Below are 18,179 nucleotides of genomic sequence, written 5' to 3'. Positions count from 1 at the left end.
ACCTTTGGTCGTGTTTCGTAACTCCTTTCCATATCCCTACAGTCCCGATGGCAAAAATACATCTGGTACTACACTTTCAGGTGCCGTTGACGGTACCTCATCACGATCGGTTGATCATCCGCAAACTTATACTTAAATTCAATCTAAAAGTATTACATATTCCGTATTCATTAAAAAAAAAACGTAGCGTACGTAACGTAAAACAAAAAAGAATTACTTACAGTAGCCTATGTTATTAATTCCTGAACAATCCATTCATCTCTTTAAAAATACTCTCGAGCATCACCTAAAAATAATTGGTAGCGTTTCAAAGAAAATAAAGTGAAAATCGCTTTACTACTTTGGTTATCAAATCGATTGTTTATAGGATTACATGAGTCGAGCTATAATTTCAGTTGTTATTTTTTTGCGGACCATGATTGGTTTAACAATAAATTTGATTGGATAAAATTATGATATAGACGTTATTGAAAAATAAATATATAAAGAAATATAAAGTTAAATCAGGTATCAATATGCACTTGGGTAGATTGGAAAAACGCAAGGCTTTTTGTAAATATTTGTCTCACTAGACTGACAAAAATGATAAATCTAAGGAAATAAAAGTAGATGCATAGGATAAAATTTAAATTTAATTTAACATTTTCTTAAGCTTTTCCCATATGTATATAGTATATACTTATATATATGTATATACTTATCTCGGAACAAAAAGATCAGAGTTAATGTAGTTTTTCCATATTATCGAATTTATTGTAAGAAATTTGATAAAAGGATACAAGTACTCTCAGCTGTCTCACTTGGGAGCAGGTAGTAATATTATGTTATAAAAGCCTTCCATTGATAAGCCGCTTTAGAGATCTTAAAATAGAACTTTCATCTATCTTTAGTTTAGAACCTCGAGATATTACATATATATATATATATGACAACAATTTTTACCCGAAAAATCTGTAAATCCATAAATTTATTTAATAAATTAAGCCTGCACGAGCAAAAAAGGGTTTTTTTCAAAATATTTTTTAAGACAAATATAATATGTTTTGCTTATAACTACTTTATATCAAAACATGCCGTAAAGTTGACTCGTAAAATATCCTTACCTTTCTGATATTTGTCACTGGAACTTTTCGCGCAAATATATTAATAAGAATTGAAACTTTACATTCAAATAGCACAGAACTCTAATGACTAATCAATAAACTGACCTCTCACAATTATTTATTTTATCATCCTTAAAAAATGACATAAGCGAGTTATAATTCATTTATAACAAAAATTAATGTAACTAATATAACCTTTACGTAGTATCTATAGATATAACGAGATAGCGTGGGCGACAGTGACACGTTTAATTAAATCCACTTATAAGTTATAGATATCACAAATGACTAAACAATTTTTAGGTGCTAGACATTTAAAAAGTATATTTATTAAAGTTGTTAACGAACCGATGACTTTCGATCAATACTTAAATATTTTAAATCTTAATTAATTTCAAAATTCCCTTGTTTCAATAGTTTAATTCGGATAAATAAATTTATTTCGCTTAAAGAAGCCTTTCAGGGAGATTTTGATTTATTTTGTTTATTTTTATTTTAATTTTATACGTATATTTAATGATAATATGTACGAAATGGCTCATATGTTACAATGTCGTCTTCATTTGTTAAGAATTTGTATGTAGGAATTCGTATTGAGGAATATCTATATAATTAAGATCGGGAGAATTCAAAAGCATTTTGCACATTTACAATTAATGATGAATTTTTCATTATATCACAACAATATTTTTAGCATAATGTTAACGTTCATACTGCTCTTCGCTAAAGAATAACCAAAATGTTTTTGAAGTCTGTTTAGCTTTACTCATTGCTAGTTTTAATATTGATTGAATAAAGTTTGATTGATCGTTTTGAATTAATTATACGATCGTGAGTTATGGGAACTTTGAGCATAATTATTTTTACATGTTGGAAAAAACAAAAGGGAATTTCAGCATTATTATTACTTAACAAATATTTTGAAGGTCGTAATGCTAGAGATACAAACGAAAGTAGTCTGACTTGAATAGAAATATTATTTATTTTAATTAATAACTATCAAGACTTTTTTATTTATAAATATTCCCAACTTACCGTCGAGTTCGACGTTGAGGTTGACAGCAGTGTGTCCGTCCCAGGGATGGGCTACCAGCTTCACTTTATAAGCGCACCCTGGCCTCACCGCACAGTCCTCTGCCACCGGACTCGATACGGTGGGTATTATACTCCATAATGAATCCTATAACAACAAGAGTAGCTTCAATATCTAAATATTTTTTTGAATTATCAAGCGCTACGTTTGTTTTTCATATTGCTCTTCGTACTATTTTTACAAGATTACAATCACCTGATTTACACTCGTGAGAATAAATGCCAGAAAGGTAATATTTAATACAATTCACAGACACATTCTAAAATATATAATTCTTTTGTTTGAAATTTATTTTTATACATAGTTTCTGTTTTGTTTCTGTACATATGTATTACTTAACTTACACCCGGAATGTTGTACTCATAGCACATATTAGAGCGACAGTCGACTGTGTCCGTTACGCTGTGTACTTCTAGTGAATATTCTCTTACCGGCGGACCTGGAACGAATTTGTTAATTAACAAAATAATAATTTAAAAAACTTAAATTCAAGAACCTGTATTTTATTAATGTGCGTGTTTTACAGGTCACTGAAGAGAAAATATTAAGTCACTATGTTCACCTTACTCATTGTTAAAGAAAGTCTTCCTAGAAATAGTAGTATCTGGATAAATGTTAGTGAAAATGACGGAAAGAACTAAGAAAATCATTCTCAATTGTCACACCTCCAGACAATTCATCGTGAGCTTTTAAAAAGAAACAAAATCGTATAGTTATTTAAGGAACAACAGATCCCAAATAATATCCCCACAGAGTGTTGGAATTAAGAATGTTATAAGAAAAACAAAACATTTTAGAAGAACACAGATTTTATGAGTGAACGAAAAGCAAGTAGAAGTCACTCAAACCTAATATACAAGTAGTAATGACGTGAGCGATCTTGAAAAATTTAGATCTATATACAGATACGAATTCACAGCATTTTCTTTACCGGCAACGTTCATAAAAGTTCTGATATCGCTACGGTAATCGTAAACGGCGATTTCCGATAAGGATTTTCTTTTTCCTAGATAGTTTCTGATATAAATACGCACGATATCAAGCTCATCACTTTTGACAATACGTGAGTTTTTCACATAATATCCAGTTAAGATCTTTCAACTTTTCATACAAATATGTTATATATATACAATCTTTAAATAACACTACATAAGACACTAAAAAGATATATTTTGCCAGCTGAAATATAAAGATATTAATTCAATTCTTTCAAAGAAAATAAGAACTTTTCCTTCTGATAATAATTTTGTTATTTCTGTTCTAACTTTATAACGTTTCCTTTCTTTTTTTTATGATAACAAAAGTTGGTAAGTATGTTCTAAAATAACACAAAGCTTTATAATTCAATAACGTTCCGTAAAATTTGTACTTGTTTATAACATCGTTATCAGTATTTGTAAATAATTACGAGTTGGGAATTCATGGTTTTAATAATTCATTGCTTATCAGATAACACCCACACAGCCGAAGAGTGATCGATTTAACATCACTAATAAAATTATCACCCTAATCATATTAAAAAATGTGGAAGCACGTATGTGTGTGTATTTCTTTTTGAATCACATAATAGTACCGATTTATACTATATTATATTCCTGACATATTTAAGAATAAACTACAAATATATGTCTAAGAAAAAAATTGGAAACATCTAATGTTTTGAAGTTTTTCTGCACGAGACAATGTTATTAAAATTTAAGTTGTTGAGAATAATATAAAAGTGTAAAGTCTGTTTTACAATACAATAGAATGAATAAAAAATATGGTAATGGATCAAAATAACAAAGAATTAATCAGATCTAAGATTTTCGCGAGTATTCATTTAAATGAAACTAGTGTTATTCGGATTTACTACACGGATTTTATTATTTAAAAACTACATAATCCCGACGTTTCGGTTACTTTGAGACGAGGTGACACCTGAAACGTCGGGATTATGTAGTTTTTAAATAATAAAATCCGCGTAGTAAAACCGAATAACACTAGTTTCATTTAAAAGAATTAATCGTTGAAAAAAATTAAAGGAATCTAATAAAAAAATTACGCTATAAATAAGAATTGAAAGTTAGCATTGGTTAATGACTACAAAGTAGACCAAAAAATAGGGATGAGGTAACAAATATTACAGATACAAAAACTGAAAATTAATAAGATTGTTCAAAATATTAATGTAAATGTAATGTGAAAAGTACTCATCGATCCGGCACCAGTAAAATATTTATTTACTCGAGGTCTAAAGTCAAATAACGGCTTTTTCAGATAAAAAAAAACGGTAAATTTTATGATAAAAATAAATCAGACAAAAATTGTAGGTCAGATAATTATATATCAAAGATGAACAAATACTTTTTTCCGAAGAGCCTTAGTTTTTGAGATATATATTTAAAAACTAGAAAGTATCGTCATAATATCTATAAATACATCACGAATATATATATATATATGTATAAACATAGCGGAAGATGTCAGTGTAATTTAGACATATAAAATATTAACATGAGCACATCGATGAAGAGAAACGCAGTAACTCGTTTTATACCCCAGTATAACCTAAGCTACATCTGTCTGTAGTACTAAAACAGCTGATGAATTTTTTGAATAACTTTGAAAGCTGAAACCACACATTTATTAAAAGACAAAATAAATAACAACAAGCCAGTACATCCACTGAAATCCTCTTTGCACTAGATTCTGGAGCACGTGTAAGTGAATCAGCTTTTCGTTTTAAAACACAATACTCATTTTGCGACCAGGAATTAAATGAAGAACATGAAAAGGAAATTCCTTGTTTTTTGCCGTAGAATTCAAAAAGTTAATGAAACTACATTCCAAGATTTTTTGTGGCTTGTGCTGATGCTATAGCAAAATTGTTCTTGCTTAGATAGAATATAATTTTGTTGGTATTGAGGCTGTGTCACATCATGACTGCTTCATTTACTACTTGAAAATAAACACGGGGGCTAAAGTCGATCGACAACAAGTTGCGTCTACGAACGTGGCAATAGAGAACATATTCAGTCCTCTTTGAAGTTATATCTGTACGTGATACTGACGAAGTATATGACGTAATACTGATATATGACGTACTACTGATGTATTATATCAGTTACAGCGTAATCCCATTTGGATAATGCTTTAGTAGAAAAGCATACCTGCGCCAATTATAATATGCAAAGAACTATCGCGTCTTATCTGAATCTGCTGACTTGTACAGCTATATTCGGATAAATTCGTGAGCAGGTGGAAGATATGTCGATACAGACTTATTGACAGAGGCCAGAGGTTCTCAACGGGGATGAGTCTTGAAGGGTGTATCTGGCTATGGCCTGCAGAAGAAGCCAGGTAGGTAGGGTAGGTACTGTACTCAGTTCGAAAGAAAAGCCATGTGGTAACCTTATGCTTTAATTAATTAACAAATGATTTTGAAGATATATTTATAGGCTAAGCATGAAATATACCAAAAGTATTGATTTTAAACGTTGTCATCTTTTTCGCAGACAAGAATGGTAATGATATTATTAAAAATCTTTTATTCGATATCTAAAAAAAAAATTTCTATATTCGTACTTCCACGATAAAGGTTTTATTCTAAGACCAGTGTCATAGTGTTTTAATAAAGGAAAGATATAAAAACATTTCTAAGCGTAATCCCCTATTAGGATATAACAACTTGAACATTGTCAGAAAGCCGCTCTTATGTAGTAAGCTGATTATTTTCGAACACTACAGTTATTTATGGAAAATATTAAATAAATACAGGAACCGTTTCTCTGATTCACATTGTAGAATTTTATTATGTTTACTATTTTATTTACAAGAGCGCGTTTAATCTTACCAACTCACAAATACACACCCACACAGACATGTCGAAACATATTTGAAATCCCAGACGCTTTCAAATGGGGAGATAATGTTAAAAACATTGAAATAAAAAAATGCTGTAATAACTAATTGAAACTGTAATCTGACGAATATTTTATATGATTATAAAAAAACATTGAACTTTATCTGGAGTAATGGGATCTTACATCGCTAGATTTTGTTGCCTTAAATTACTCTCTTTTTTTTTGTGATGACGCAGGAAAACTCTTTTTACGAGCCATCTAACCGGCCTTGGTGGGGCCGGAGAGGATGTGTGAGACTCGGCCTGGACAGGCCCCTACTCACTAAAACCACTGCGAAAGCCATCGGCCGCTATGTTGGTGTACCCCGGATCTGTCAGCGACAGGGCACACCAGCGACTGGCCGGTCCTGGCAAAGACCGGACTTACTCCCTCGGAGAAAAGGGGCGATCCCGGCAATTAGGATCGCCCCGATGACGCCGGGCTTTCACAGGAGCCGGGTTACCAGCCCGACCCCAGCCCGTAGTGCAGGGGCGCTAATGGAGGCGTTGATACCGCCTCCGGCGCACCCCCGTCCGTCGTCTGCGGAGGGAGGGTGCATCGACCGCATCCTCCCGTTCCCGCTCAGATGCCTCCTACGTGGACATGACTGTCTCACAGGAGGAGGACACCGCCAGCCAGGACCTGTCACTCTCGAGCATCTTCTCCGCGATACTCGAAAGCGACAAGTCCACTCCGCCGAGAGCCGCCACAAGGTCTCGGCGCTGCGCAGCCCATCTCAGGCACACCTCGAGGGTGTGCTGGGCCGAGTCCACCGCAGCGCCGCACTCATGGCAGCATCCTTCCGGCTCTCTCCTGGCCGTTCGACACAAGTAATCACCGAAGCACCCGTGCCCGGTGAAGACTTGCGTCAGACGGAAAGTGAGGGGTTTGCGTTTCCGCCTCATCCATCGCTCTAGGACCGGACGGAGCGCTGCCGTTGTACTTTTACCGTGCGGCTGCCCCGCCAAGTCCTCCCCCCACTCTCGCATAAGGCGCGACTCCCAAATTACCCTCTTCCGTTATAGAAGCGTAATTTAAGGTAGGTACGCAACTCACGGCCTCATCTTGATTGTCATTTAACTAATTAATTGCTCAAAATAAAATAGCTTCTGATCTAAACTAAGTAAAGTATTCGAATTTTCAAAGATTCCCAGTGATTCTTTATTATTTACCCTACAGTACAGAAAACCAACGAACATAGAAAAAATAGACAAAAAATTGGAGAGTTGAAGAAACAGACTTATGCCATTAGTCTTCTTTGATTATATTCTTCTATCATAAATATTTTATTATAATATTTCCGCCTTAATAGCGTCACCACGAAGGTACAGACCATACTACAGAGGTGTTGTTTTCAAAATCAAAGTCTTTTCGTTTTTTGACTATTTATTTGGATTTTTAATTTTTTTTTTGTCTGAACTCTTTGGTTTTTATAATAAATTTTATTTTGAATGATCCTATGGGTGCTACAGAATTTAATCTCGTGGACGATATTAGCGTCACTTATAAAAAGAATCCGACTAGCTTATCTTCAAATTTCACGTTAGTTTTATATGATCTGAAACCATGGCTGTTTGGTTCCACAACTGGTTTACACTTTCTTTAGACGAAACTCAAATCTTTTTGTCATTGATAACGTACTCGAAAGATCGAGAAATATAAACATTAGAATATTGTAATATAAGAACCCTCTCAAATTAATCTTTTAAACTTTAAGCTCTAGAGGTAATTGGAATAAATTTAAAAGGTATTAGTGTTCAGGAAATCTTTTCATCGTGTTTACATGTCTTAATATAATTTGGACGTGTATGAAAAACTGTTCATCCAAAAAGGTTGTCCTAATATCAAAATATCCTTAAAGGTTTACCTACAGTCAGATGTTACATAATTAGATAAATGGAAAAGCACTTTTGATTCGAAAACGAGGTAACATTATAGAATTACAGCTGTTTCACAAATATTTGTATGCGAATTAAAAATAGTTCATCAATACAAAAATAAAAATATAAGTTTTATAAACCGTTAAAGGTCTGGTCAATACTTTGAACCAAGTACAAGTTGTTGTATGCAATGATGAGGTTAAATACTTTGTTTATATAAAAAAAATCATTCTCTGTATATCAAAAATACATTTATTTGAACTATAAAAAAATTTAGTCAATGGTTTGCCAGAAACATTTTTTGACATTTTGTAAATCAGATATAATTAAATATATGCTCATAAGAAACTATTTTATGTACGTACCGAGGGGGGGATTCCAGGAGACATTAAACATGAGCTCGTGGTCTGATCCCACAAGGGGTAGAGGTACCACCGATACCCCACGAGGCAACATCGCATGCTGTACTGGATACAATTCTGATAAATCTCTTGTGCTGTCCTGAAAAGTAAGAAAATTAATAATATTCAAAACACTCAAATAGACTCTTTAATTCTATCACTTTTATGGGCTCGCCACGGTGATTTATAGTCACAAAATTTTAAGGCAAAGTCTAAACCGAATCTATTTATAAGGTAAGCTCAGATAATAGTTCGCTTTAAATATAGTTGCCAGTTTTATAGGAATACTATCAAAATATTTAACAAAAAATGTTTGAAGAAATATATTTTTAGAATAGAAATATTAGAAATATTCTAAAGTAATTATTATAATATTTATAATAATAATTTGTATCAAAATTGTGTAGTTAATGCTAGTCAGTGTTAAGCGGCAAGCAGTCTATTTAGATACAGTTTGATGATAGACAACTATTTTCGCATCGTAAGAGTTTATATAAATACTCATATGTTTTTACAAACTTCCAAAAATAAGAAAAACCAACTGACGTGAACCGACAAGAAAATAACAGCCGTGACGGTCTGTTGATAAAATGTTTATTAATTAAATATCCAAATTGTTTTCGTATAATAATTTAACACTTCTGTAAGTACTAATAGCGAGAGATCGCTAATACCATTAATTGCTTGAGTAAACGATTCGACGAACCTAATCAAAGTTTCCAATAATAATTCAAAGCATTCGATTTTTAAATACTTTAAGAGTTCCGCTCGACTGACTTTTATTTAGTCCGTTTTAAAGACTTATACAGTTCTGAATAGATGTATTACGTAATGTTATGAATGAGATGAGCAGCCGATATTTATTAAACGTTTGAATGAAAATTATTTTATTTAAATTTCATGATCAGCTTAAAGACTGCGGCTTTGATTGATTCCATTAGGAAAGAAATCTGATTTGTGATATTATTAAGAAAGTATTTTAGTTATGTACACATGTGACTGGCACTGAAGAGGTAGCTACTAAATAAATATAATAATATTTTGGTTCCAACTCTTATAATATGAAGGTCGATTGCAAATTTAGTTTTGTTATTTCCTTTCAAAATACAATTTCTGTGGCAACTGAGAAAAAAATACAAATTACGATACATGAACGTTAGCAGCATTAATGGATGGGGTGGGCGGTGGAAGTGCTACTACGTACGAAGAAAAGAGATAAATAAGTAAAATAATTACTCTTTTTTTTTTAATAAATTAATTTGGAGTTTATTGAAAATCATATTTTAATATGTCTCTTCTTGCCAAAATGCTTCCACACACGAGGACAACTCACGCATAGGGTTCTTGACGTTGATACAGCGATATGAGACTACATAGTTGACTGAAACTAATTTATCGCTTAAGAGGAACTTTGTCATAGCAATATATTACTGGCTCTCGGTGATAGATATGTTAATATCCATTAAGATAATTAACAATATTTCAATAATCACAACTATGGTTTGCCCCTTCTTAATAATATCACTAAACCAGAGCTATATGATTCATCTTGAAAGGTGTAAGTACAGTATAAGGTAGGTTACCGAACTTATTTGCATTATATGTAACATACGTGTCTAGTCATACAAAACAGATCTACGTCGAGTAGTGGGCGATCACCTACGTTGTGAAATCACTATATGTTGTAAACAATCTTGATTAAATGTTCCGTTCTTTGACGATAGTAAGACAATTGAATGCACTTAAAAACATCTAGAGAAGATTGCTTATCGACACCTGTATATTTTATAAAACGTCGAATTTATTATTATGTGAAAGTTTGTTTGAATCATACATTCCTTAAGTCAATAATAAGAGGTTATTTATGGATACGTATACGTTATCCGGAAAAAATAAAATATGTCTAGTGGAATGTAAATACGTGTAGCAAAAAAGGGAGCGCGTTTTTTGAAGCCCTTATTAAAATTAAACATTTTTTTAGATAATATAAAGTTTCACGAGTATAGAATCGAATTAAGATATGATTTTCGTATTTACTACGCGATTTATTACAGTAAATATTACCCGACGTTTCGGATATTTTACCTAATATTGGACAGACGAGATGATAGATTCGGTATGTATAATATATGAACGTAGAATAAATCGCGTATTATATTGGAAGGCCTTAGTTCATTTTTAGACATTGAAATTTTACGATCATAGGAAACCTATTGCATGAAAGATAACCAGAAAGCGTACGGATTAAATAATAAATACTGATCCAGATGTTTGACGTCCGTCAATCGCTAATCTAAACACACTAATACAGTGGAGCACCTTTTATAAGTGAGTGAATGGGCTGATGCATGTCAGTTGCTAAGTCATACTGGCTTTTTCGGACCTGGAAGGCCCATTATTTTACCTTTACTCTTCAACCGACTTTATTAAGATGTAGGTACGGTAGATGACAAAATGGGGTGATATAAAAATGTCACGGAAACAATATAATTAATCCAAATTTATAACAAACATTATGAAATACTATAAAAAATCCATCCATTCATGGGTTATTAATTTTTGACAACTAACCAGCTCTCCAAAGCAATCTAAAAATGTCACATAAGCAAAATGACTTCCGTGGACTTTAACCAATACTTCTTTTTTCATTTTGGGAGGCTTACACCAACTTTGTTTTCTGACAAGAGTCGTGATAAATATTATGCATATTCTTTCAACTGTAGTTATATTATTTTATAGTTTACCCGCGTCTGTGTTTCCTTCGAGTTATAATTTGGGCTTCAACAAGAAAAGGGTAAGTATATCTTCAAGAATAGGCTATTACTGCGATACTGCTATCCACTTACAACCTAATTTTCATATATTAACGGGAGGAATAACTAGCGAAAGGTTTTTCATAACATAGAGATTTTTTCTAAAAATTATGAGATTTCGTAATGACTTTTCTCGCCCATACTCCAACCTCGCACAAACATCGGAAGTGGTATAGATTCAGCAGATCCTTCCTCTCACGCTTAAGGAATAAATGTATCAGAGAAATTGAAGACCCTTAGCAATAGAAAATGCTAAAATGTGCATTAACTTAACATAAATGTGCATTAACTTAACATAAATGTGCATTAAATTATGATAATTATAAAATCAGAAAGTGATAAAGCGAAGCTTGTTTACCGTCTTCACGACCTTATTTTAGAAGGAAGAAGAGTAAAAAATAATGGTAGAAAGTAGTTCCCAAGTGTATGGAACATTATGAATGGGTATCATACTCCTTTAAAGCACTATGAGTTTAAAAAAACCCTTCCAAAAATTAGGAAACATTATGGGTTTTCTGAATTTTTTACAACTGTAAGGCGATGTACTGATAGTTTCGAAATTTACAAAACAAGCAAAAAAGGCCACGAGTAGCTAAACGGGTACAAAAAAAATCCTAAAGTTAAGACAACTGTCTCGTTTGACGCTATTTACATAGATGGGACAGGTTGTCTAGCCCGGAAACATGACAAACAGGATTATGTGAATGTAAAAATCGATGCTTCGACAAAGTCAGCCCAAAAACCAGACAAACTCACGATAGTAGAGGATTCATATAAAACTAAAAGAAGGTATTTATAAAATATAAATCCAAGAGGAAGTTTCTAATGAAAATTTAACACAAAATACCCATGATTCCATCGATATAAACAATTCGCGAAATATTTAAAGATTAGATTAGAAGATCAGAAGATTAGATTTACATTTATAGATTTTGTTCAGAACTAAAGTTTACAAAATTCAAAGTACTTGGACGAATGTTTGTGGAAATATGTTGTAAAATAATCTGACGTCATTAACTACTCAATGAACCAGATGAGTTCTGAAAAGAAGAGATGGCTATCATTTATGAGGCACTCTCCCGTGCCGCTGTAAAAGACGATAGAGGTCAATACGAAAAATAATGAAAACGATGAGATGGTTTTTGGCATGTTCAGCGATACTGTTCACATCTCGTAATTATGAATTGTGATTCATAACCTTTTTCTATTTATTATCTTCGTATTGATTAATACAAGAGTAATAAATGTTCTTATGATAATATTTGTGCTTATTCATAAAATGGAGAATTACTCATAAAAAGATTAGACTGCGGAACAATCTATTAGTCCTTACTCCAAGCTCAAGCTGAGAGCTATCTTTAAAATTGTTTTACTTTACTTTAAAAATTTACATATATTTCATTTCGGATTTATCTTACGAACAAAAAAATGTACTTTCTTAAATAGTATTTCTTGAAAATCATTACTTTTCACGTAAAAAAATCATTTGGTATTTACTAGTGACGGAAAGAACACACTCTTTAAACACAATAAACCTCTGAGCAAAATCGTCTTGTTACTTCAAGTTCACGAGAGAGCTAAAGTAGAGTGAATTACAGCTTAAGATACTGAAATAACAAAACTTTGTCAATTATTAAGATTTTTATTATTCATAATTATAAACTGAAATAATAATCGCTGTCTGTAAATTTAGAAAAACAAGGATAAGATTTTGTGTTGAAATTCGTAGACACGTTAAGAAGTCCCGAATTTAATTTTTACAACAAGTGTTTCATAAACTCAAAGAGATAATTAAATATGTATAGTTCAGAGACATTAATCGATCTAATATCTCCAATCTACTGTCACTGAGGTAACGTAATGAACAATAATCCTAAACTATAACATATAATCAGTAAAATAACAAAACGGTTCCTTGTTTAGAGTATTGTCTAATAAAGAGCGTGACTCAAATTTCATGACCACTCCTATAAGGAAAATTGACAAAGAATAAAAGATATAATTGCCTCGCCATCGATAAACATTCGATGCGTTAACTAAAGGAAATTACGTCGTAATATACACAATTTCGTATAATATTTTGTCCTTATATTTCTATGAAATGAATAGTACATACGAGTATATCATGGCAAGGAGTTGCTTATCTACGATTTAATGCTATAAATGCTAAAAAATGTTCATACAAATATTGATAGTGTACAATGGGCGCTACTCACTGAAGACCGAGATTGGGGATACATCATATGGACCCCTTCATTATTATCAAAGTGACGTTGACACAACACAGACTGCACAACATAAAAATACACTACCACAAAACAATAAATACACATTTTATAAGTTCACATCGCAAGAAGATAAAAATTATCGGTATAGCATCGATTCTTGGCACTAAATAACTCACTACACTACCTGCTAACTATTGAGCGATTGCAAACAATTATTGACTGAATAATTTGATAATTCAACAAAAGATAACGTTAACTTCAATATCTATGTCTCACACGTTTTCATATTTATCTTTTAATAATAAGATATATAAAGATAGCAGTATTATTTATTTACGTTACTGTTTTGTAACTTAATCATATTCAATTAAATTAAATAACAAAGGGAAAACAAAAAAACATATGTTTTGCGAAAACTTTGCATGTTTAATATTTATATATACATAAGTCTTTTATTTGAAAAAATAATGCATTGAGACCTTTAAATAACTTGCAGGTACTTTAAAGCCAATACTTTCTGTTTGTTATCTGTGATATATTTTAGTAACCTTGATTTTGAGACTTACTTTGTGATAAAAAGATGAAGAGTTTGAAAACTTTATTTATTGAGTAATCCGACATTATGTTTTTTTAAGTGTTTACCCAGTGATTTTTTACTAGCATTAAAATAAAATATCCCTTTAAGAGTCAAGAAATTTACATAGAAAATCTAAAATTTATTATATATCGTACTCGTTTGAGTAGTGTTCATATCAATGACTTACATCATCAGGGAAACCTTGAGTGGATTCTTCCTGTAACGTGGTTGTGGTTTCAAAGAAGCCTGACTCTGTCAAAGCCAAGGTTTGTCCAGCGGTAGTTGACCGTCCCATATATTCCCTCAATATGGTTTTAATTCCAGTGACCAGGGTGTTCGCTGTCACACTGCATCCTGACAGTAAAATTATCACACTCATCGAATTCCATATCAACATTGTAAGTTCACAACACTGAGTATATATTTCTCTTACTTCATTGCACTGTTTCATTAGTTTTGTATAGTTTTTAATAAATATTACATCTGTCAGAAGTAACTTTCGTAACTAAATAGACTGAACAAATACATCTTTGATAAATCTTTAAGACACGAGTCTATTTCAGCAACTTTATCCTAATGGCTTGTGATTGATCATTTTATTACGAAAGTAAAATTAAATTAAGATAATGTTGGACGGACATTTTTTAATTCCTGTCATAAAAACTACTTTTCTACGTTCCCTAGAATTCATTTTATTACGAATGTTAAATAACATACTAATAATCCATTTCTTACATTTTGTAAAGAATTTTTGTAATGTATTTTAGGTTTATAATTTTATTAAATTTTACATAGATTGAAAACATTAAGAATTTAAACATAGATATTAATAATTTCACAACTACAATAGCTCAACAATATTATATATTTTTTATTATGAAAATGTTTTGGGCTGTGTATGTAAAATAAAACATTATCTATCACGTATCTCCACGACTGGGGTGTCTCGTAAGGGAGCTATAAATACAAGTACATTTACACGGTAACGAAGTCGCCGGCAACATCTTGTTATGAGAAAAAAAATATTGTCACCACGTCATTTTGCAAATGCGAATTATGTGTTAAAATTGACACGCGCCTTAGTACGTGATATGATAAATAAATATCACACATAAATAATTCCTACTTCAGTACGTGACTTCCTAATTAGGTATACATAAATAATGCATAGCGTCTTATAATTTTTGAATTAAGTAAAGCTTTTATTATTTCGTGTTTCGCAGCGCCGTGTGCTACCAGAATTTATATATTTTATTTAATGGATATTTCCATGGGATTCAATCAACATAATTGTTTCTTTAATTACAAGTTCTTCCTCAATATCGTGTTTCATTTAATAAAGTGAAGAAGAAAATAAAATACACTCAATTAATATAAACTCGTCGAGAACGAGAAGTGACGTCTTTATTTCCTAACGTATAATCTATTTCTAATAATGATTGCTTGATTTGATAAATCTTAATAATTTTCTGGCTTCAAGTGTGTGATATTCATGAGTGGGCGAAGATTGTCGTATCATTACAGACACACAATGTGAGTATGAATGGAGTACCTAATGGTGAATTCTGTGGATGTTCTATTATGGTGTTTTAAAGTGTGGGTTTCGACCCCTGGGGACTTGAAGCCTCTTTTCCTCAATTGGGATCCCTCACAGCAAAGTAATAGGAGATTGATATAAATAATTTGGTAAAAAATATCGTATCAAAGACGAAGAAAAATGTATATATTTATTCGGAAAAATATGATTTTACTGACAAAATACTAGCGAGTATTGATCGACAACAAAAATATACAGCTAATGAGATCACTCCCATCTGAAACATTAGTGTCAATAAAGGGAAAATGTTAAATAAACTTGTCAAAGAATTAAAGCATAGAGTCGAGGTTGCGATATATATATTTTTCGTATTAAAAGCGCTTGCATAATAATAACGGTTGAAAACAATGTAATGTTTGCTTTGTGTTTGAGAATGTTAAGTGACGCCTAATGGATTTTTTTTTAAATACATTTTTAATTTTATTTCATATTTTATTTCGTGACAGTATTATGCTGCTTTCTCGTTTCGATTAATTTGTAAAGTGTAAGCCATTGTGTTATAACCCCGTTTTGAACTTCAAATGATTATTAAATGCTTAAAATCGCTTGCTATGTATTATACGTGTTTTGTGCTGTAATTTTAATTAATATTATTGTTTAAGCTACTGTAAGATATAAGAATTGTTAAGCAACATACCTATATATCGAAAACACAGTAAAATTAAGTGGCTAAACAATTGTTTCGTGAAAATGAAACTACACAAAGTAGATTATCTTGAAAATCGATGTTTGCATAGTTTGGAAATACTTTTTAAAGTTTGTTCGAAATTGTTTAACTTCTATTGATATTTGAGCTGAAATTTCATGATAAAATTTCCCCTTCCTGTTTGCGGAGTGAAATGTGTTATACTTTTTAAACAATTTCGCCTTTGTTATGATGTAAAACAACAAAGGCGATGGTGATAATGAGCATAACTTAAATGTTGTGATATTGACTTAATAGAAGTTTGGTATTAATTAAGTATTGACCGAGCAGTTATTCGAAACTTTCTTGATAAAAATAAGTATTTATCATTCAAGAAAACTCGAGAAATTCAATTTTTCATTCATTAAAACTATAATAACCTTAAAAGACTATGAGGGCTATTGTTTTTGTTTAATCTGAAGTATTTACTGTTGTGACTTGACAAGACATTTCTGAGATAATGGAATTTTGAAGTATTAATAACTAAGATGTTATTATTATATAAATAAACAATTATGCTAGATAAAATATTACGTTAAAAACAAAGTTTTTTCTGTTTCAATATGATACAGGCAGTCACATGGATAGTTTTGAGTAGGTAGATATAATTTTTTTTTTGAAACGAAGTCTGAAATTAAAAGTTTATACCCAGGCCACTTTATATTAATTTATTAGCGTTTATAAAACATAATAAAAATCATTACTTAAGTTTAGGAAAATGTACGTGATGGCAATAATGTAATATCAAAGCTTTTTATATCTTGTATAGAATATAGAAAACATCGAAAAAGCTATACGACTAACGAATAAATAGCACTAACAGTTTATAAACACACACACGGACACATTCCCGGGCACTTCGTTATAAAAGTTCTATCTAAGACACACATCGCGATCTTTTTATTTCGCACGTTCGACGCGAGCGAGAGTTTTAACAGAATGACGTCCATCCGCCCACGAGTTTCAGCGGTCTACTGGACCCGAGAGCTACACAAGCCCAGGATAACTACTAAGTACTATTAACACATTAATATAATTATAAATTAATATTCAATATAAAGGATATCGTAATATTCATACCGAGATACTTATATATAGTAAGTCTGACAGACTTCACTAATCGATTACATGGTAAAATAAATTAATGTCACGTACTCTCGACTTGTTATAATGTAAAAATGATTTACTTAATGAATATATTGTACGAGCTATACAAGGTTGAAATTTGTTCGCTTCTAAATTTTCGTATCTCGTGACTTTTTATATATTTATATGAGGATAAAATTTTCAGAACAAGATATAGAGAGGGTAATAAATATATTTTATTATGTTAAACCTTTAAATACAATGTTATTCGTCATTACCGATTTTACGATAATAAAAGTAGGTCGGATCGTTCCTCGGTCATAGCAAATTTAGAAAGAAAAACAGAATATTGATCTAGAATAATACGAGTATATAATATAATCGTACACAAAACGATAATGTTCTGGCCGATGTATTTTATTAGATAGTGCCAACGTTTAAACTTAGTTTATAAATACGAAAACTACTTTTTATTATAGTACATTTATAACAAGACGTCTTGATAAAATTGTCAGTTGGGCTATGCCAATATTCTTCATAGAATTTACCATAGTTGAACTGATATTTTACAAAGTCGAAGTTTCTAGAATATGCTATGGGGATACGTCCATTTAATATTAGGTAAATTTCAAAAACTGCTTTCATCAAAAATAAACGATGCTCTAACAATAAGACAAGATTCTACGATAGTTTATCGTACATTAACTATAAATTATTGAAGAAGCTTCTTGTGCATTAGACAAATAGTTTTTATGACACCTTAACGGACGTTGAAGTTAAAATAGTTTCAATTATTAGAATAGAAAATTCTTCATTTCTTCATATGCTATAG

At 31.5% G+C, this 18,179-nt stretch overlaps 1 protein-coding gene across 4 annotated transcripts in view; it reads right to left on the bottom strand.

Moving 5' to 3' along the window:
- LOC116770076 (fibroblast growth factor receptor 3-like) overlaps positions 1 to 17,239 on the bottom strand; it is a 61,263-nt gene extending 44,024 nt beyond the window's left edge. The window contains exons 1-5 of one of the 4 annotated variants that reach the window (XM_032661421.2): positions 17,083 to 17,239; positions 14,167 to 14,493; positions 8,326 to 8,461; positions 2,541 to 2,635; positions 2,139 to 2,283 (exon numbers count right to left, since the gene is read on the bottom strand). In XM_032661421.2, coding sequence (XP_032517312.2) covers positions 2,139 to 2,283; positions 2,541 to 2,635; positions 8,326 to 8,461; positions 14,167 to 14,430 — 640 coding nt within the window. In that variant the 5' untranslated portion in view covers positions 14,431 to 14,493; positions 17,083 to 17,239. Of the gene's footprint in view, positions 1 to 2,138; positions 2,284 to 2,540; positions 2,636 to 8,325; positions 8,462 to 13,390; positions 13,627 to 14,166; positions 14,545 to 17,082 lie in introns of those variants that run through there. The other 3 variants (XM_032661423.2, XM_032661419.2, XM_032661426.2) reach the window with 3 other exon arrangements.
- Between the last annotated feature and the right edge of the window lie 940 nt (positions 17,240 to 18,179).

The sequence above is a fragment of the Danaus plexippus genome (genome assembly GCF_018135715.1).
Source record: "Danaus plexippus chromosome 13 unlocalized genomic scaffold, MEX_DaPlex mxdp_15, whole genome shotgun sequence".
In the NCBI taxonomy this organism is placed as follows: Eukaryota; Metazoa; Arthropoda; class Insecta; order Lepidoptera; family Nymphalidae; genus Danaus; species Danaus plexippus.
This window is presented reverse-complemented; position numbering and strand designations above follow the sequence as displayed.